Raw genomic sequence first — 22,321 nt, forward strand, 5'->3', positions numbered from 1 at the left:
GCACTTCCTGGGTGAGGCGATGCCTCGCCCTACTTTGCCTCACACTTGGTAGGCTCCACCCACTGTCCTGTACCCACTGTCCAACAAGCCCCAGTGAGATGAACCTGGTACCTCAGTTGGAAATGCAGAAATCCCGTGTCTTCTGCGGCGCTCACACTGGGAGCTGTAGACTGGAGCTGTTTCTATTCCACCATCTTGGAACCATCCTCTTGTGTGTCTTTTTAAAGTTGGTTGGCTTGCTTCACAAAACTTAAGAGCCCAGAAATGTTGCACCCAGGAGCATGTGTTTTAAGTGGCTTTACCTGCTGATTCTTGCAACTGGGAACATGTAGCTGCAGTGCAATGTGTTTGCTCTTTTGTGTTTTGATTTGTTTAAATTTATGCAGTACAAGTATAATTTTGTAATATGCATAGATTATATGTAGTGGTGGAGCTCAGAGCTTTTAGGGTATCCATTACCTGAATAGCATACACTATACCCATTAAGTAATTTATCATCATCCAGCCCCCTTCCACTCCCCTCCCGAATCTCCCTTGTCTGTCAGTCTACATTCTATGTCCATGGGTGTACATCATTAAGATCCCACTTGTGAGAAAATGTGGTATTTGACTTTCTGTGTCTCAGTTCTTTCAATTAAGATAATGGCCCCTAATTTCATCCATGTTGCTGCAAAAGACATAATTTCATTCTTTTATATGACTGAATGGTATTCCTTGTACATTTTCTTTATCCAATCATTTGCTGATGAACACTTAGGTTGATTCCATATCTTTGCTGTTGTGGATAGTGCTACAATAAATATGAGTGCAGCTATCTTTTTAAAAATAATGGTTTATTTCTCTTTGGGTAGATACCCAGTAGAGGGATTGCTGGATTGAATCGTAGTTCTATTTTTAATTCTTTGAGAAATCTTCATACTGTTTTCTATGGAGGTTGTATTTATTTACATTCTCACTAATGGTATATAAGCATCCCCTTTTCTCTGAATCCTTGCCATCTGTTATTTCTTGTCTTTTTAATAATAACCATTCTGACTGGCTGCTTCTCATTATTTTCAAATTACTCAATTGCTTTCGAGTTCCATCCAAACCTACACTTTCGGCCCAGGTCACCCTGAATGGTGGCTTACAAGATAATTAGGGAAAAAAATGAATGTACCTGGCTTAAGGTCAGAGTTAGGAGAAAATCATGAGTAATTAAATATGATCTTTTCAAAGAAATGAGTGTTGCTGCTGCTATGTTCATTGTTGAGGAAGTATAAGAAAGTGATTCTGATGTAACTTTGCTGGCAAACTTGAGATATTATAAGTGTGTCCACCTCTTTGGACATCTCTTACCTGGAGAACCCATAAAGTACGAGGATATGCTGTAAAAATGTACTGATAATTTTAATAATTGATTTTTAAAAAATCCTTTAACTTGATTACAAGCAAATATTTTCCTCCTACATATACAAGTGGCTCAAAATTTATCAGTATTTTCTCTTGGTAATAGCTTCTATTTCTATATTAAACTGATCATCATATTGATCTGAACTCTTCACTAGAGACTCCTAAAGTTGTGTTTAAACAAAACTAAACAGAGACAAGATCTTTACATTTATAGAATAGATGCCAATGTACTTGTCAGGTTAATTAGAGTAAATAGAAAAATTATGTACACATACACACATTAATGTGGGACTTTTACTTCAATTAATTTTTATGAAGATGATTACTTTTGTGGATATTAAAACATATTTACAAATATAAAAATGGAAAAGGAAAATGTGGTACACACACACACATACACACAGTGGAATACTATTAAGCCATAAAAGGAAGGAAATCCTGACATTTGCAATAACATGAATGAATCTGAAGGACATTATGCTACACGAAATAAGCCAGACACAGAGAGACACATAATGAATGATTTCACTTATATATGGAATCTAAAGTAGTCAAACTCACAGAAGTGGAGAATGTAATGGTGGTTGCCAGGGGCTAGAAAGGGGAGGAGTGGGGGAAATGGGTAGATGTTGGTCAAAGGGTTATAAGTTATAAGATGAACAAGTTTGGGGAATCCAATCTACAGCATGGTGACTATAGTTAACAATACTGTATTGTATACTTAAAATTTGCTAAGAGAATAGATCTTAAATGTCCTCACCACCACCTAACTCCTCCAACAATGGTAACTACATATGGTGCTGAATATGTTTATGAATTTGATTATGCTAATCATTTCACAATGTATACACGTATCAAATCCATCACATTGTACATTCTTGAATATATATAATTTTTTGTCAATTATACCTCAATAAAGCTGGAAAAAATAAAATAGCCACTCTCACTGACAATGCATACAATTTTCTATTTCATCCCACATTTGCTAGCATTAGTTACTAACATTAAAAATAAATCTCTGCTAATCTGAAAAGCAAAAGGGTTTCCACTGTTGTTTGAATTTGTGTGCTGTGTTTGTGAGGTGGAATAGTTTCTCACATACATATGAAAATAAGTTTATTGCATTTCTCTGGTGGGTTGTCTGTGTTCTTGAGCTTTATTAAGTTTTTTATTCCCCTTTATATGATAAAGGTAGTATAAACATGATTCCTTGGTCTGTCATAAGAAATTTGACAACATTTTGATTATAATTTTTTGAATGACATCCAGAACTCTCAATTTACTTATGCTGTCAACTCCGCTCACCATTCCCACAGTGATTTTACTGTAACGTCTAGGTCTTTAATCCTTTAAATGTTTGAGAAAATTAACTCTAAAGACAATTTTTATGGTTTTCCTATCAGTGTTTACTTCACAATCCACCTTGAATTTATTTTTATGTGCTAAGAATTCGAACAAAAAGATTTTCAAATTTTTACTAATTGTCTAATACCAGTCACTCAATATTTTTCTCTCTTGCTTTCCAATATTTTATGATAAACATTTGACTGACTATTGAGGCTTCATTTTTTTTTGGAAGGTTTTCTTGGTCAGTTACGAGTTTTTTTGTTTGTTTGTTTTTGGGACAAAGTCTTGTCCTGTCACCCAGGCTGGAGTGCAATGGCAAGATCTCGGCTCACTGCAACCTCTGCCTCCTGGGTTCAAGTGATTTTCCTGTCTCAGCCTCCCGAGTAGCTGGGATTACAGGCGTGTGCCACCAAGCCCAGCAAATTTTTTTGTATTTTTAGTAGAGAAGGGGTTTCACCATGTTGGCCAGGCTGGTCTTGAACTCCTGACCTCAAGTGATTCACCTGCCTCAGCTTACCAAAGTGCCATAATTACAGGCGTGAGCAACTGTGCCTGGCCACTTGTGAGTTTTTAAATAAAATATTTGAATTCATATGTAGAGATTATCACATTGATGCTTTTGTGATTCTTGTTCCAGCATATACTATTTTAATTACTATAGCTTTTTATTATGTGTTAATTTTTAAAAAGATATTTTTCATTGTTTTTCTCTAAAATATTTTAATTTTCCACTTTGCTTTTGTTTGTAATAAACATTAGAATAAATTGGTCATGATCTCCCCAAAAACCCAATATGGCAAATATAATTGGAACTATATGAAGCTTGTAACTTTATTTGGAAAAAAATCACGCCTTTAGGACATACAGTTATCTCATCCAAGAAATGGCATGCTTCTCCATGGGCTGAGCATTGATAAATGTTCATAGGTATATTTTTCTAATTTTCTTCCTTGAGACTCCATACATTTCTTATTTGTATAATCCATATGTATATATTTGCTGATATTGTGAGAAGATTTTTACTATATTCTGTTTATAATTAATATGCAGGGAAGCCCTTTTTTTTGGTATGTTTATCTGGTTCTCATCGTTTACTGGACTCAGTGCTTCTAATGGATTTTCATGCCTTTGAGTTTTCATTCTACAAGATATATTATTATATCTCCTGCCAAAATGAAACCGTGACAATTTTCTCATTTCTATACTCTTTATTTATTTCATATATTATAGCTCTGGCTAGAACTGAAGAATAATACTCAAGGTGAATGGGAATAGCTATTTTGCTTTGTTTCTGATTTTAAAGTGAGGCATGTAGTGGTTCATAATAAGATTGATTATAATTGAAACATAAACTTCAGTATGCTGGACACTTACTGCTCTTTTTAGAAATTTAGGAATGTGCTGAATTTTATCAAATGCCTTTTCCATTTTTATTGCTCTTATGCATTTCATATGGTATTATTGTAAAATACCATCTGCCTGTCAAGTATTTTAAAACATTAAATTTGCTAAATATTAGTGTTAGATGTAGGTCAAAAATGCAGAAACAGTAGAGTAGGAAGTTCATGAGTTTTAGAGTAAATCAGGCTTGGGGTTCATTTGGCTTTCCCATTTATTTTAGATCAGTTATTTGACATCTCAGAGTTTCACTTTCCTCATCTATAAAATAAAGATAATAATACATATCTCAGTAGAATTGTTGTGAAGATTCAAAGAACTAATCTCTTTAAAACACCTACTGCAGTGTGTAGCATGTATTATTAGTTGTTCAAAAACTAGTTTGAAAGTTAAATTATATGATTTACAGTTCATTTTCATCTTTGTTAGGTTTTTGCATCAGAGTGGTATTTGGTAAATATCTGGCAAATATTACTCAATGTTTGTCATCTTTTCCAGCTTGTGGGATAGTTTATATAGCATGGTGAATGGCTCCCCCTTCAAAAATTCACTACAAGATATATCTGTATGAAAGATTTTTAAATTTCTTTTTAAAATTTTTGTTTTCCTACACTGGTCTTCTCTGCATAGTATGGAAGATTAAAAAATAATATTCTTCAACTATTCTTAGTATCATTACTCTGTGACTCACATTTCTAAATAGTATTATTTCCACACCTCACTTGTATGGTGCTTTACTTCCTTATATTCTCTATATGCCAGGACTACTTTGACTTACTGTGAAGATATAAACCTTTCAGCCTATTCAAAGTAACCCAATACAACCTCCACTTTGAAGGTATACTTATTTAGTAGGTACTTTCAGAACTAAGTGTTGTTTCCAATTGTTTTCTTAGCTTAATTTTTTCTGGTACTATTTTTCTTATTACTCAGATTTGGGGCTATATTTTCTCTTTTCTTTTTGAAATAGGGTCTCACTTTGTCACCCAGGCTGGAGTGAAGTGGTGCGATCTCGGCTCACTGCAGCCTCGACCTCCCAGGTTCAAGCAATCCTCCTGCATCAGCCTCCCCAAGTAGCTGGAACTAGAGGTATGCATCACCATGCCCAGCTCATTTTTGTATTTTTTTTTTGTATTTATTTTTTTTTAGAGATGGGGTTTCTCCATGGTGCTCAGGCTAGTCTCGAACTACTGAGCTCAAGCTATCTGCCCACCTCAGTCTTCAAAAGTGCTAGGATTATAGGTGCAAGCCATTGCACCCAGCCTTTTTGACTGTATTTTTATGTTTTTATGATTATAAATGACAAAGGTCAACATGGTTTGGAAGTTAATGGACTATGAGTAAATTTATTGGAAGGCAGACTCATAAGCGTGTAAGACTGGTCAAGAAAGTGAATGTCAAGAGAAAGAAGGAGGAGTCAATGGCTGAGGGATGCCTATGGTAGTGAAGAGAACCACTAGGAGAATCAAAATCTTTTTCATCTTTCTGCATTCCTCCATGGTGCTACAACACACTCTAAGGCCTGTATGGGAGCAGTTTTCCCAGAGGATGGAGGCAAGTTGATTGAGTTTCCTATTTTAAAACAAAATCTAGGGTTTGAGTTTATTTTCTGAAGTCTGGGGAAGTCTTCATCTTGGTACAAGTATTGTGATAGAGGTAGGTGACAGTGAGGACTGCTTTCTCTTAGGTGGCTGCAATTCTCTTTTGCAGGTGGGACCAGGAGTACAGCTCTGGGGGACGTTTCCCATTTGCCTTTTTCCTTCTCTTTCCCTGTCTTCCCCTTCCTACCTCCTTTCTCCCAAAATAGTGAGTTGTGGCATTACCAGTCCAGGTATCAGCTCTCTGTTAATCTTCCAGTTCTTGCATTTCTTATTCCAGCCATGAGAAAGAAGGCTAGCACTTTCATTGTGAACCAATGTCATTATGCTGTTTCTCCACATCCACGAAGTTAATGCCTACGGCTTTTCAAATGTTGAGAAAAGAATTAGCCAGGCTACCCTGAGTACCAGGACATAATTATGTGGTGGAGAGTACTAGGTCCAACAGTTACTGTCTGATTCAGTGAAAGAAAAAACTTTTTTTATTACACATATTGTAAAGAAGATGGAACCAGAATGAAGGGGTCTCCTTTATTGTAAGGGTTCTCCCATGTGGTGCCAGTGGCACAGATGAAAGATCATGAGTCCTCTCTATGAATCCCTTGGCCACCTCATAAAATGGTACTATCCAGCAAAATATTATTTAGTAGCAAAATATATTTTAATTGAAAAATCATTTTAAGTAACTGAATAAAAACGTGTACCAGCAACTTTCCCAATAGACAGCAGAATATGTACATTTTGTGAGGGTAGAGCAGCATCTCTTTAATATAATTTTTATATAGAAAATACAGGCATATTTAAAAATGGAAAACATGTAAGAAAGTATGTCACAAGGAATAACAAAATATATCACAAAATTAAAAAAGTAACCCCAAGTAACAAGTTTACTAAACAAGACCCAGCACCATGTTGGACTTTCTTTGCATAAGTTCCAGGATGCCCAGGAACTACCAAGGAGAGATGATCCTGCTTTTGGGAGAGCCAGCTGGTCGTGCAGTGGTTAAAACCCAGTCCTCCTTTTCCTGGAAAAAAAAGCAACCAAATAGATTCTAAAGACGAAATTGAACTGAAGAGCTAACATCTCTTTAGGGGTTGATGAAAACAGGATTGAAAGTCCCAGATACCAGGGCATTATCTGTGATGTTTATAGGGATGGGGGTCATTCTTTGAGATAACTAAGAGGCATGCAGTGCTAACTTGGAAAGATCTGAGAAGCATCAGACCTGAGTTTTAGTCTTGATTCTGCCACTAGTTTTCTAATGAACTTAAAGGTCTCTTAGTCCACTAAGAATCTATGGTTTTTAGTTATGGTATTTGCTTAGGATCAGTTTTCTGAAGATGTGCACAGAGGTCAGAGGAAACACAATTTCCTTCTGAACCACTGAATTATCTGGGAAAAAGGTCAGGTCAGTCTTATTTATCAGTACAGAAGGTTAAACATTGAGGGATTTAATGGATGCCATAAGGCATTTCTCTACCAGCTGACAATCATGCCAGGAAATTGCTCCATCTGTTAACAAGCCTTTACTGAGCAGTGATTTTTGTGCCTGTAGAAGGCACTAGGCATGTGTTTTTGTTTTTTAAAACAAGATCTTATTCTGTTGCCCAGGCTGGAGTGCAGTGGCACAGTCTTGGCTCACTGCAACCTCCACCTCCTGGGTTTAAGCAATCCTCCCACCTCAGCCTCCTGAGTTAGCTGAGACTACAGGCGTATGCCACCATGCCTGGCTAATTTTTCTGGGTATTTTTTATAGAGACGGGCTCTTCCTTTGTTGCTCAGGCTGGTCTTGAACTCCTGGATCCAAGTGATCTGCTTGCCTTGGCTTCCCAAATTGCTGGGATTACAGGTGTGAGCCATCACAGTCGGCCCAGCATACAAATTTTAAGGCACTCAGTCTCATAGGAGAGAAGGAAAAAATTATACGGTAACATTTATTGTTTCTTTCTCAGAAAAGCATTCTCCCCCTCCCACTCTCCTTTCTTCTGGGAATTGCCAGACTCTCTTCCCTTTTACCCAGTTTTTTGACAAAATTACCCTTTATGTTGGTACAACATAATCCAACCTAGGACAGTTCATTGATTCATGCTTGGCCATTGAATCAGTCTGGACCAACCAGAGTCCTGGATTTTTAAACTGGGACAGTGTACTATGTCTCTGGATACTGTATGGTGACATGTAAAAAATTCTGTAAGAAATTTTGTCCTGGCCGGGCATGGTGGCTCATGCCTGTGATCCCAGCATTTTGGGAGGCCAAGGTGGGTAAATCACCCGAGGTCAGGAGTTTGAGACCAGCCTGGCCAACATAGTGAAATCCCATCTCCACTAAAAATACAAAAATTAGCTGGGTGTGGTGGCGCATGCCTGTAGTCCCAGCTACTCAGGAGGCCGAGACAGAATTGCTTGAACCCAGGAGGAGGAGGTTGCAGTAAGCCGAGATTGCACACTGCACTCCAGCCTGGGCATCCGAGTGAGACTCTGTCTTTAGGGAAAAAAAAAAAAAAAAAAAGAGAGAAATTCTGTCCTTCCCTTCCATGTGAACCAAACAGAAGAAAACCACTCTGCAGCAAGACAGAGGATGGAGCAGACCCTGGAAGAGGTGGTGACATGGGAGGTGGAGAGGCACACTTGGCTTTCACGTCCCTAGTCTGGTCCTCCTGATGCTCAACCACTCCTTTGTCTTTGGGTTCCATACAAGGTCCCTCTATTGTGATGATAAATCCTCTTCTTTGCTTAAACTGGTTAGAGTTTTAACAAGGATTACAGTATACGGAGGAGGAACCTGCCTGGTCCTCTGGGTTGCTAGTTAGCCTTCCCTTGAATGTGGGTTACACCTCTCAGCTTAATTTGCCATTATTTTTCTTGGATGCCTACATCAAACTTTTGCATAAAAATCTAGATCTTGTTTTTCTTATTAATGTACAATATTTTCATACAAGCTAATAATTATCCTTTCCTCAATCAAGAAAGAACTCCTATGGACAGGTTTTAAATCACGCAAACTCTCTCTGGACTTCCTTTTCTTTATCTCAAAAATGAAGAGGTTAAAATATAAAATCTAATATTTATAAGAAAGTACTAAATACTTTTTTTGAGTCACTGTTTTGTTTTTTTTTCTCTTTTATTTCCTCTTTATTTGGCTCTCATTTTCTTAAATTCAACTCTGCTGTCAGGTAAAGGTATAATCTTGGCAGCTTCTTAATATATTTGTCCATTTCAAATTTGCTGTTTAGGGTTCAGTTTATTTTTTCTTTTTTTGCAGAGATGGCATACACTTGAGATGATGTGAGGAAATTCACTGGCATTACTGTAATTGCTTTTTTTATATTTGCAAGTTGACTTTGACATTCCAATCAAAATAATAAACCAGGAAATGAAAAATAAAAGTTGTTTTCAGTTAACTGAATTTTTCTCACTTTAAAAAATGAATATGGAAATACCCATTTGTTTTTAATGAGTCCTATATGATGGGGGTAAATACAAATCTAATAATACAAATCTAAGTGCAGGGATGTATATTGAAAGTCTTAAAACATAGCTGATAATATGTCAACATTGCAACATTGGTGAGGACAATGAATGTTGAAAATATTTTATCTATGGTATGGCACAATATGGCTGATGATTTTACTGATGTTTAAATATATATAAATGATCTTTTAACTATTTTTCCCTTTGACTTATTTTTGTGATAATATTTTTAAACTATAATATGTATCTCGTCAGAAATGAGAAACCAATGAAAAAACATATTTTTACATAATCATTTTGTAGTCAATGAAATGCTACATATATAAACACTAAAATATAAAACAAAAATATTTTACTTTAAAATAAACATTTCCTATCAATTCAATATGATTTTTATTGTAATGAAGAACTTAAACATCCATTGGGTCATTTTCAATAAAATATATTGTCTATTTATTTTACATCCTTGCATCTGTAGGATGCAATCTTCTGTTCAAGAAGATGATTTATTTATTTATTTATATAACCCATTTTTTTTTTTAATTGCAAAAAATGTGGAATGCTTCAAAAATTTGTGTGTCATCCTCTAGCATGGGTCATACTAATCCTCTCTATGAAGTTCCAGTTTTAGAATATGAGCTGCTGAAGTCAGCACAAGACTGCTTAAGTTTGAGACATTCTTGTTTTATTTGTCAATCCTGAACTAATATTTCTTAGCTTTGGTTTTAGTTCAAATTTAGAGAGCATGTCTCAAAATGGATATTTTCACATACAAAATACTTACAGTCAAACTAGATAGAGATAACTTCTGGCTCTTATGACAATTTACTTGAATTTTAGAGTCTTCATGTTACAGGTGAACATTAGTTTTTGGTTATCTTACCTGGAACAGTTATGTTCCGTCCAAGAAGAAAGACAATGACATCGGTTTGGTCTTACACATTTTCCACCATTTAAGCAGGGAGACTGGCAAACAGCTGGAATAAAAAGCCCACACATTTATTTAATACTTAGCAATCCTGACAATATCCATAAAGGCACATAGGATAAGATTTGCCTCTACTTCCTGCAGCAGCCACTGCTGGTCTTCATATACCGTTAGCATTATCCATTTCTGCTGCTCTGCTTGACCTCACATCCTTATGTGGTACTACCTCCCTTTTTCCTTCCAAGCTGGTCAGTTTTTCACATTTAAGTCCCAGATTAAGTTCTATATACTTATTGAAGGCTTTGCTGATCACTCCAAGTCCACTGATTTTCCTCTTCTCTAATCTTTTTTTATTTATGCCACCAATCTGACACTTTGAGCATTTTGAAGTATAAATTTTGTGTGTTCAATTAGCTTGTACATTTCTTCCTTTTTTTAAAATTTCTTGCCACTGACTTGAAGCTCAAGACTGTAAATTCCTCAAGGGAGTTAGCATTGAACTCTATGATTGACTGGGTGATTAAGTCAGACGTCAACTTTTATGACAATAAATTAGGCACAAAGATTGTCTAAAATAACAGATGATTCAACATCCCTTTGTGTTTGGCAAGGAGACACATTTCACAGTGTCAGCTTTAACTGGAATTACAGAAACTGGTTAGCCACAGATAAAACCCTGAGAGGACACCGAAAGATTTACCATCTAGGTGCCTTTCTCACAAATCCATAATCTCATAACCAAACTCTTCATCTGCATACCTTTGTTAAAAAACCTGAAGATGCTGAAAATTCATCATGACCTAATATCAGCAAGTGTAACATATCAAAGAGAAAGGAGAACTCCTTGTAGGAAGGAAATAAAATGTCTGTTGGGAGAAAGCTGGAAATAAGAACCATTCCAATCTCTGTAGCACAGAAAGGCAGGCTCTTTCCTGGATGAAAAACTCCTTTTTGGTGAAATATAAGTAAATGTCATTTCTTCAGTCATTCATTCATAAAATATGGAGAAAATGTCTGCTAAGCAAGTAGCAGGCACTTGATAAGCACTGGTCCTTGTCCAGACAGAACAAGAGAGAGGACAAGAAGTAAAATACGCTTTTTCCCTTGGGGAGCTCTCTTGGTAAGATTAAGAGCTGGCCAGCAGAATGCACTTACTAGCAATCTCATGGGAAAGAAAATTATGAAACAAAGCAGGATTAAAACAAGCAAAAATAAAACTCAGTAACTGAAAACAAACTCTCCATAGTTTCTGCTTGCTGATATAAGAACACATTACTCTTTTTCAGGACTATGCTGATTTAGCAGTGCCTGACTGCACTAACAAACTAGTCGTTACTTTTACTTCTTTGTCTAAAAACTTAATCCTCCTTCCCTATCACATCGGTGGTCCCAGTGTTCATTCAGGGCCAACTTTTCATGTCGTGTGTCTTCTGCAGTCTTATTTTTCCCCCCATGAGTATCTTTCAATGATGACTTATAAATCTCTATCTTCATCTAAATGAATTTTCTGAGAACCTAAACTATCATCCAACTGCCTATCACTCCCCTTGTATGTTTCACAGTCCCCTCAAACTCAGTGTGTCCATACTTAACTCCTTATGGCTTCTCCTGGCTTCTCCATCCCAGTAAATGGCATCACCTTCCACTCCAATGCCCAAGCTGGAAACAGCTTTTACTCTTCCAAGTAGTTTTGATTCTATGTGGATTCTACCCCTCACAATAGATCTGTAACCAAGTAGCATTGATTCTTACTCTTCACTGTCTCTCAAATCTGCTCTTTTGTGGTTGTTTCTCCTGACTTCATTAATTCTTGCCAATTCTGCTTTTACAACCCCCTCAACGAATCTCTCTATTGTAAGTCTTGCTTTCTTCCACTTTTCATACTGCTGCCAAACTCAGTTTTCTAAAAGAAAATCCGATCACATGATTTTCCTGCTTAAGATCCTTCAGTGGCTTCTGTTGCTCTCAACGCATAATTCAGCATCTTGCACTTGGCATGCGATGCGTTTCCTGATCTGGTGCTGCCCATCTTTAGAGCTTCATTCCAGCCACTCCCCTGCATTTCCTTTATGGCTTTGGTTATCCTTTGCTGAACACACCTGTGTATTTTGTGATTCATGCTTTTAGCTGCCACGATTTTCTGCTGGTGACTCCTTTTGTTTCTCCTCAGATTCTATGCTTGCGAAGCTTTTTCTGAACTTTGACATTTGGTTAGTTTACCCATTTTCACTGTTGTCATAGCCCATTTTATAGATTTTGATTAGCCTCTATCTTAACATATCCTAGTTATCTATTTACAGGCCATTCCGTATCCCTTCCCCTTTCCTAGATTGAAATTCTGGAGAGCAGGAGCCCCTGTTTTATATGCTTATGATATGCTTAGTACTTAGGGGTATAAATAGGATCTATGCTGAGGTAGCTGCTGTAAGATTTGGAAAAACAAAGACCATAATCAGTGTCATTAAGGAGCATATTCTTATTAGAGAGCTAAGGTGTAAAAGAAAGCCACATAAATCAGATCCATTTATTAGCTTTAAACTGCATGATTATAACTAGTTGTGTAACATTTATAGAAATGGAATGTTAGAAAGTAGATTATTGTGATATTGAACAAGTTTTGAGATCAGAGGAAACTTAGGCAGGACTTGGGGGTTGAGTGAGGCTAGAATAGGTGGAGGAAAGAGGCAGATCATGTGCACATGTAAGGAGACTGGGGAGAACAGGCTGCTTGCAGGGGTAGTGAGAAAACTGTCACTGCAGGGCACAGTGTATAATGGTAGGATAAGAAGTGAGTTGTGCTTCAGGTGTGCTGAAGCTGGCTTATGCAGTACCTTGGAAGTCAAAAGAATTCAGGGTGGATGTGGAGACTAAAATAGAGAACCATTTTAGGCTCTTAAACCAGGGCAAAGACATGCCAAAGTAGTACACTGATGATGTTCAGTCTGGAAGGACATGGTGACGAGAAGGTCAACTGGGCCATGATCCAGAATCTTTTACTGGCTGGAGATAGTGGTGTGGAGTAGAATGAGGGATGCTGAGCAGGAATGAACAAAAATAGTGATGGTGCTGTAACCTCAGATGAAAGGGAGGGTGAGTCAAGAGTAATTCATTCATTACTTGCACCAGTAAGGTACCCGGAAAAAAGCAAAGCTTGTTTATAGATGAGCAGGAGAAACGTGGGTAAATATCAAAGTTGATTTGTTATAAACAAACACTGTATAGACTGCTTTCAGAGTCTCAAATAAGGCCTTCAAATTCAGCCTCAGAACATTTTTCCTTCTCTACCTTCATGAATGGCTCAATTTTGGCTTTAAGTGGGTTGATGACTGCCTGTCTGCTTTTGTCTGTAACGGTACTTTTCAGTCTCATTTTTCTGGTTTACTTATTAATAGTGCCTCTTTTACTCTCAAAAATGTCCTGGTTTAGACGCTAAGTTATATGGTCTTCCCAGTCTTAGGGTTCATGACAAGCTCTGGTGTCAGGAAGCCCTGTCTATACTTTACATGCCATTTACATTTTACTCCACTGAGGAAGTGGTATAAACATTGTTTATAGGCAGAATAGTGGTATGTCAGAATTAATACTTAATAAATATAGCAAGTCCTATTTTTTAAATGGTGGCTTAAAATTTTAGGACATTAGAAAGATAGTTTGTCATTTTAAATTGAGTTATTTGATATTTACTAAAAATACCTACTGTATTTGGGCACTACGCTAAGCACTGGGGATATAAAGATGATAAAATCCTTGCCCTTAGGTGGTGTATAATCTAGTGGGGGAAGGGATAGATAATCAAGCAAATGAACAGATGTCAAAGTAAGTGGGCCAAATGCTGTATTTGAGGTCCGCAAGAGGTGCTAAGAGAATGTTTGTTACGAATCAATCAACTATCATTTGTTACTGTTGTCCATGATAAGAAACCATCTCTTTGATGAGTTTTGTAATTTTTTTCCTTCTTTCTTTAAACTTTTTTTTAACTCTTAGGTTCAAGGTCTGTTGTATAAGTACACTTGTGTCACGGGAGTTTGCTGTACAGATTATTTCATCACTCAGGTACTAAGCCTAGTTCCCAATAGTTATTTTTTCTGATCCTCTCCTTCCTCCCACCCTCTACCCTCAAGTAGGCTTCAGTGTCTATTGTTCCTCTCTCTGTGTTCATATGTTCTGATCATTTAGCTCCCACCATTTAGCTCCCACTTATAAGTGAGAACGTGTGGTATTTGGTTTTCTGTTCCTGCGTTAGTTTTCTAAGGATGATGGCCTCCAGCTCCATCCATATCCCCTGATCTCGTTCTTTTTTATGGCTGCAGGGCTGTTACTAAAAAGTAAAAAAATAGGCTGGATGCAGTGACTCATGCCTGTAATCTCAACACTTTGGGAGGTCAAGGTGGGTGGATCACTTGAGGTCAGGAGTTCAAGATCAGCCTGGCCAACGTGATTAAACTCTGTCTCTACTAAAAATAGAAAAATTAGCAGGGTGTGACAGAAGGTGCCTGTAATCCCATCTACTTGGGAGGCTGAGGCAGGAGAATCACTTGAACCTGGGAGGTGGAGGTTTCAGTGAGTCAAGATCACGCCACCGCACTCCAGCCTGGGTGACCAGAGTGAAACTCTGTCTCGAAAAACAAAACAAAACAAAACAAAACAGATGCTGGCGAGGTTGTGGAGAAAAGGGAACACTTATACACTGTTGGTAAGAGTATAAATTAGTTCAACCATTGAGGAAAGCAGTATGGCGATTCCTCAAAGACCTAAAAACAGAACTACCATTCAACCCAGCAATCCCATTACTGGGTATATACCCAAGGGAATAGAAATCATTCTACCATAAAGACACATGCATGTGTATTGCAGCACCATGCACAATAGCAAAGACATGGAATCAATCTAAATACTCATCAATGGTAGACTGGATAAAGTGATTTTTTAAAAAATTTTAACTTAAATTGTATTTATGTATAACCTTGTTCTTTCTAAAGAGTAAGCATGAATTTAGTAATTTAGCTTCTCAGAGATTAAAATAAATATTCTGAACCTCTGTGTAATGTCTTCTCTATGCTCTGCAAAATGAAGCAGATGACATAAAGAAGACAGATAATTGAGTCGACTTAGATGCTATTCTTTGGCACATGACTAGCAAACGTGTTTAGGCAACCATAAAATTCAGTGTTGAGACACCAATTGAGGGATCATCTTGAGGAATTTTTGAGAAACATCAGTACTTTTTCACTTTACCACCACTTCTGAGTCTGAGTCATACTCTTTAATGTCCTCTGGAGTTTCATGGGATTGAGCCACCAAGAAAACAAACCATGAAAGAGGCCTACCTATATGACAGCGAGACCCCGTCCAGCCAGGCGGGCAGTCACACTGGTAAGGGGCCACACAGCGACCTCCGTTCAGACAGGGAAGAATGCAGATTGCTTAAAAAAAAAAAAAAAAAAAAAAAAAGGGAGCGGGGGTTGAAATGGCATTGATCAAAATACACATCTCAGATAGGTTCAAGAGTTCAGAAAACATTTTGCAGGAGTGAAACTTTATATGACTCACTAAATAACTTTCCTGCATGTGCTCTGCTTATTAATGAGTATCACTGGGAAAACACAATCAGGAAAGTAAGCCTGGATTCTTAGCCAGATATAATGACTCTAAGGCCAAATCTTCTTTCAGTGAAGACACTCGGTAATCAGTGTCTGCAAAGTGCTTTGTGTTAACTCTTCACAAAATAAGCAGAACGGTCTCCATTTATTATAGTTTCAGATTTCCATTACAAATTACACAAAATGTTCTAAGAGGATTTGGCTGCCTTGAGGCTCTCTTCCTGTCTTGAATTAAATGTGAGAATGCGAATCAGATGGGCTATAACATAGGGTTGGAGTTTGCAACATTTTGGTAGCAATGGGACAACACACCCTTGATTTCCGAGAAGCTGAAGCCTGATGGTGACTGAATGATGCCTCCCCTACACTGTCCGTGACTATCATTCCTCCTCCTAGAAACAATTGAAATCTTTAAAGAGGCATAGTCTGTTTAGAAGATGTGAGATTGTTGCCTTGCTCCTCAAAATCAAGTTCCCTAACCAATAGTCTTGGCATCACCTAGGAGTTGGTTAGCAACGCAGATGTCAGGTACCAACCCAGATCTGCTGATCTCCCAGATGATCTGTATGCACAGCAAAGCTTGGGAAGCCCTGGTGTAATGAAGGAGGGCAGGCATACGCTCAGTGAGCCAGGCCAGCTAAGCCAGCCAAGCCAGGCCTGTCACGAGGTACCCCAAAGTCAAAGCTCACTAAGTCTTTGGACTCTTGACACAAGAACAGGTTAAGTCTGTGAGCTCTAGGTGAAATGGAATGATTGGGGTGAGCTGGAAGAGAAAAGTGTGATTTTTCTTCTTTTTTAATCACTTGAGAATACTTGTTTTGGTGAGTTGTTAGCAGCCTAAATTTATTTCCATCATACATTAGTTGAAAAAGTCACACTTAAAACATTTTAGTCTCTTACAAAATTTCTACCCTTTAGGAAAAACTGGTATAGACCAATGGCCATCACATGAATCACTCTTAATGGCTTATATACACTGCTCCCATTGAAATATGAAACCATTTTATCCTTATATATATTTTAAGATATTGAAATAAAGTGTAGTTGAGATATTTAAAAAATTTAACATCATTGTCTATACCTCCCTGGAATTTCAAATTCAAATGTGTTTCTATAAGGATCAAAATTCTATATTAATTTACCAAGTATGGATATAGGAGTGCCAGCTTTCCTTATTTTCTTAATTAGTATAAACCATTCTTAACAACAAAGAGGAAATGGTGAGCTGCAAATATTACCTGCAAAGTACATGTTTTGCAGTGGTGCCCGTTTACACCAACTGTAGCAATGACTGACATAGCACATAGTAGACCCTGAGTTAAGGGAAGAGGATGGCTTGGAAACTTTACAACAAGCTCCTTCTCAAGAAGACTTTTGCAAATTTGTGCCAGGGAGCATGTGAAGATGACTTTAGATGGATCTGAATAACAGTATTTTCAAAGTCATGAATATTTTAGATCTTCTGCAACCTATTGACACATATGTGCACTGTTTGGTGTGGACAAGGACTTACAGCAAATGAATTCTTCCCAATACTACAACCATTTCCTGGTAACTCCCCTCAGGTGGGAGCATCCAGGCAATTTGTCAGGACACAAAGCTCTGAAGAGCAACTCACGTTCTTCACAGAGGCGCCCCATCCAGCCCTCTGGACAGGAACAAGCATTTGGGCGTTGGCAGATGCCCCCATTCTGACATGGGAATCGACAGACGGCTGGAAAAGAAGCAGGATGGGTCACAAATGTAGGGAATTATGGAAGGGAAGGAGTCAGAAAATAGGATTCCTCCTTTATATTTCATACTATTTCCTTGAGTCAAGCTTTCAGGAAGAGAAACAAAAATCGAATCTCAAGAGGAAATTTCAGTATGTGGAGAAATACAGCATTATATTGGCTGCTATTATTGCAGTTTTCCCTGTAGCTTTATTAAGGTACAACAAATAAAAATTGTATATATTTAAGGTTTACGACCTGATGTTTTGATTATGTACAAATTGTGAAATAATCACAAGTGAGCTAATTAGCACATTCATCCCGTCACATAGTTATTGTTTTCTATCTTTTTTTGTGGTGAGAACACAAGATCTATCCTTTCAGCAAATTTTCAATATACAATACAGTATTGTTAACTACAGTCACATTGCTGGATGTTAGAACTCTAGAACTTATTCATCTTGTATAACTGAAACTTTGATACTTTGACTAACATCTCCCTATCCTTACTCCCCTCCCAGCTCCTGGGAACCACCATCTACTCTCTGCTTCTTTGAGGTGGACTATTTTAGATTGCACCTATCAGCAAAATTGGGCGGTGTATGTCATTCTGTGTCTGGCTTATTTTATGTAGCATGATGTCCTCCAGGTTAATCTATGTGTTGTAAATGGCAGGATTTTCTTCTTTTATAAAGCTGAATAATATTTCATTGTGTCTACCTATTTTTATCTACATGTCTATGTAATCTATCTTCTTATCATCATCATCCTTCTATCAGCACACACTTTTTTAAATCCATTTATCTGTCAACAGACATTTATGTTGTTTCAATATCACACACACAACACTCATTCTGACTTTATAATTTAACTGAAGTCTGGGATATTCCTTTAAGATGTCCCCCCTCAACAACTCTCTCAAAAGGCTTTACATTCTCTTACATCCCATGTATCGATGATCTCACTTCTTATTGTTGCTGTCAGACAATGAATCCTCTTTCTCGTGCGATAGCCCCTGTTTCTTTTGAGGCTCATGCCATTCATCCATTGACTTCCTCAATATTTCTTGCCTCACCAGTTATTAAAGTCCAAATCTGAACACTGTTTATGTGGTCAACTCATCCAACAACTCAATTATTCTTGTAGTTCCTTGGTTATATCTGTGTATACCAGCGTACTTCTTGACTTTTAGCAAATATTTGTAGAATGAATGAAATTATTATGATGTATAAAAGCTATATTTTATTAGAAAAGTGTAGGTTTTAGAAGGACATAATACTAGGATGCCTCATTACCTCTTTCTGTTTTGCAGAATTTCAAGCACAGAACCTCAGAGTTCTGTGTGCTTTTAAAACTCAAACCATAACATTAAAAGAAAATGACACAGCTGCTAAAAGAAATTTTAAAGCCAAGGAAAAATAAAGCAGCATGCATATTAATTGTTGGACAAATCAGATTTCTAAACACATTTCCCCGCAATTTCACTAAGAAATAATCATGCAAATATTTCCTTACCTCTGCAAATAGGAGGTGATGTCCATGTTCCATTTTCTAAACAAACACTCCTTAGGGAACCCTCCAACATGTATCCACTGTAACATGAGTAGGTGATCATGTCTCCGTATTGATAATGTACGCCTCGAGCAATTGCATTTTCTACGTGAGCTGGTGGACCACACGAGATTTCTACAGGAAAACAAAACAACAATTAAGCTTGTGCTATTAACACAGACTGAGAACACAGTCTCATCTCGCAGAATGAATTAAAGAGCAAAAATAAAATACATGAGGGAAACATTTTCACCTACTTCTCTAGAATAGTAAGAACTAAATAATTAACTGCTGCTGTTGAGAAAAATTAGACATACAAAGATAAAAGGTTTTTTGTCTTCTGATTCAAATGTTGAAGGACAGTCTATTTTAAACCTAAGGAAAGCAGTCTATAGGACACCAAGAATTAGCTCTTGTACCTTCTCAGATAACTGGCTGCAAGAGACTTTCAAACAGGATGCTTGTTAAATGAGGAGAGAAAGCATGATGATTGTAGTCTACTGTTTCAGAGTAAAGATCATTAATTGTAGTACTGCATATTGTATCAGGGCTATTTTGTTAATGCCTAGAACAGTGCCTAGCATGCAACATGCTCTTGAAAATGAGTCAATGAATGAATATTGTCTCTAGTCTATAGATGCTCAATGAATACAACTTGATCCGGTTTATGAAATTCAAGGTTTCATGTTACTTTTCCTCTTTTCAATACTGTAAAAGAGTGACTTTCGGCTGGGCGCAGTGGCTCAAGCCCGTAATCCCAGCACTTTGGGAGGCCGAAACGGGCGGATTATGAGGTCAGGAGATCGAGACCATCCTGGCTAACACGGTGAAATCCTGTCTCTACTAAAAAATACAAAAAACTAGCCGGGCGAGGTGGTGGGTGCCTGTAGTCCCAGCTACTCCGGAGGCTGAGGCAGGAGAATGGCATAAACCCGGGAGGCGGAGCTTACAGTGAGCTGAGATCCGGCCACTACACTCCAGCCTGGGCGACAGAGCGAGACTCTGTCTCAAAAAAAAAAAAAAAAAAAGAGTGACTTTCTGATTTTGGGATCTGTGTTAGATTGGATGATAATCCTCTCTTTTTGAAAGGGACATGTGATATATATTTAAATAGAAATTTTTATAACTGATACTGTTTTGAGAATTTTACAAGAAGCCTTAAGATAATTAGAATTATTCCATGGTGGGGCACAAGGCAAGGGCTAGATTGGTGTCAGGATTCTAATCAGAATCTAGTTTGTTCAACTTTTGAATGAAGAGTCCTTATAAGCTGGCTTCTAAAAGGTCACTTTGTTGTCATAATACTACCAAAAACTTGTTAGGGGAGATAATGAATTTGTACGATTTTTCTAAAATTTTTTCCCCTCTAAGGTGGACAAAATACCTACTATGCAACAGAAATCAGAAGGAAATAAATGAATTATGTTTACTGATTTGCATATGTTGAACCAGCCTTGCATCCAGGGGAAGAAGGCATCTTTTTTTTTTTTTTTTTTTTTGATGTGCTGCTGGATTTGGTTCTCCAGTATTTTATTGAGGATTTTTGTATGATGTTCATCGGGGAAATTGGCCTAAAGTTTTTTTTCTTGTATTTCTGCCAGGTTTTGGTATCAGAATGATGCTGGCCTCATAAAATGAGTTAGGCAGGAGTCCCTCCTTTTCAATTGTTTGGAATAGTTTCTGAAGGAATGGTACCAGCTACTCTTTGTACCACTGGGAGAATTCAGCTGTAAATGTCTGGTCCTTGGCTTCTTTTGGTTGGTAGGCTATTTAGTACTGCATCAATTTCAGAACTGGTTATTGGCCTATTCAGGAATTCAACTTTTTCCTGCTTCAGTCTTTCAAGGGTGCATGTGTCCAGGAATTTATCCATTTCTTCTAGATTTTCTAGTTTATGTGCATAGAGGTATTTATAGTATTCTCTGATGGTAGTTTGTATTTCTGTGGGGTCAGTGGTGATATCCCCTTTATCATTTTTTATTGTGTTTATTTGATTCTTCTCTCTTTTCTTATTAGTCTAGCTAGCAGTCTATTTTATTACTTTTTTCAAAAAAGTTCCTTGATTAATTCATTGTTTTGAAGGGTTTTTCGTGTATCTCCTTCAGTTCTGCTCTGATCTTGGTTATTTCTTGTCTTCTGCTAGCTTTAGGGTTTGCTCTTGGTTCTCTAGTTCTTTTAGTTGTGATGTTAGGGTGTCAATTTGAGATCTTTCTACCTTTATGATGTGGGCATTTAGTGCTATACATTTCCCTTTAACACTGCTTTAACTGTGTCTCAGAGATTCTGGTACATTGTCTCATTGTTCTCATTGCTTTCAAAGAACTTGATTTCTTTCTTAATTTCATTATGTACCCAGGAGTCATTCAGAAGCAAGATTGTTCAATTTCCACGTTGTTGTGTGGTTTTGAGTTTCTTAATCCTGAGTTCAAATTTGATTGAGCTGTGGTCTAGAGAATGTTATGATTACAGTTGTTTTGCCTTTGCTGAGGAGTGTTTTACTTCCAATTATGTGATAAATTTTAGAGTAAGTGCTGTGTAGCAATGAGAAGAATGTATATTCTGTTGTTTGGGGGTGGAGAGTTCTGCAGATGTCTATCAAGATCACTTGATCCAGAGCTGAGTTCAAGTGCTGAATATCCTTGTTAATTTTCTGTCTCGATGATCTAATATTGACAGTGGGGTGTTAAAGTCTCCCACTATTATTGTGTAAACATCAAAGTCTATTTGTAGGTCTCTAAGAACTTGATTTATGAATTTGGGTGCTCCTGTACTGGGTGCATATATATTTAGGATAGTTAGTTCTTCTTGTTGAACTGAACACTTTACCATTATGAAATGCCCTTCTTTGTCTTTTTTGATCTTTGCTGGTTTAAAGTCTGTTTTGTCAGAAACTAGAATTACAACCCCTGTTTTTTTTCTGCTTTTCATATGCTTGGCATTTTGTGTCTTTCAACTGGGGGCATTTAACTCATTTATATTTAAGGTTAGCATTGTTATGTGTGAATTTGATCCTGTCATCATGATGCTAGGTGGTTATTTTGCAGACTTGTTAATGTAGTTGCTTCATCTTGTTACGATCTTTGTACTTCAGCGTGTTTTCTTTTTTTTAATACTTTATGTTCTAGGGTACATGTGCACAACGGGCAGGTTTGTTATATATGTATATAGGTGCCATGTTAGTGTGCTGCACCCACTAACTCGTCATTTACATTAGGAATATCTCCTAATGCTATCCCTCCCCTCACCCCCATCTCACAACAGGCCCTGGTGTATGATGTTCCCCTTCCTGTGTCCAAGTGATCTCATTGTTCAATTCCCACCTA

The 22,321-nt window shown here is 37.4% G+C and overlaps 1 protein-coding gene across 1 annotated transcript in view; it reads right to left on the reverse strand.

Moving 5' to 3' along the window:
* Positions 1-6,470: 6,470 nt before the first annotated feature.
* Positions 6,471-22,321, reverse strand: part of SVEP1 (sushi, von Willebrand factor type A, EGF and pentraxin domain containing 1) — a 237,981-nt gene continuing 222,130 nt past the window's right edge. The window contains exons 45-49 of the mRNA XM_011966393.1: positions 18,963-19,133; positions 17,354-17,449; positions 15,463-15,558; positions 10,091-10,184; positions 6,471-6,760 (exon numbers count right to left, since the gene is read on the reverse strand). Of these exons, the coding sequence (XP_011821783.1) occupies positions 6,739-6,760; positions 10,091-10,184; positions 15,463-15,558; positions 17,354-17,449; positions 18,963-19,133 (479 nt within the window). The 3' untranslated portion in view covers positions 6,471-6,738. The remainder of the gene's footprint in view (positions 6,761-10,090; positions 10,185-15,462; positions 15,559-17,353; positions 17,450-18,962; positions 19,134-22,321) is intronic.

Source organism: Mandrillus leucophaeus, unplaced genomic scaffold, assembly GCF_000951045.1.
Source record: "Mandrillus leucophaeus isolate KB7577 unplaced genomic scaffold, Mleu.le_1.0 Scaffold76, whole genome shotgun sequence".
In the NCBI taxonomy this organism is placed as follows: domain Eukaryota; kingdom Metazoa; phylum Chordata; class Mammalia; order Primates; family Cercopithecidae; genus Mandrillus; species Mandrillus leucophaeus.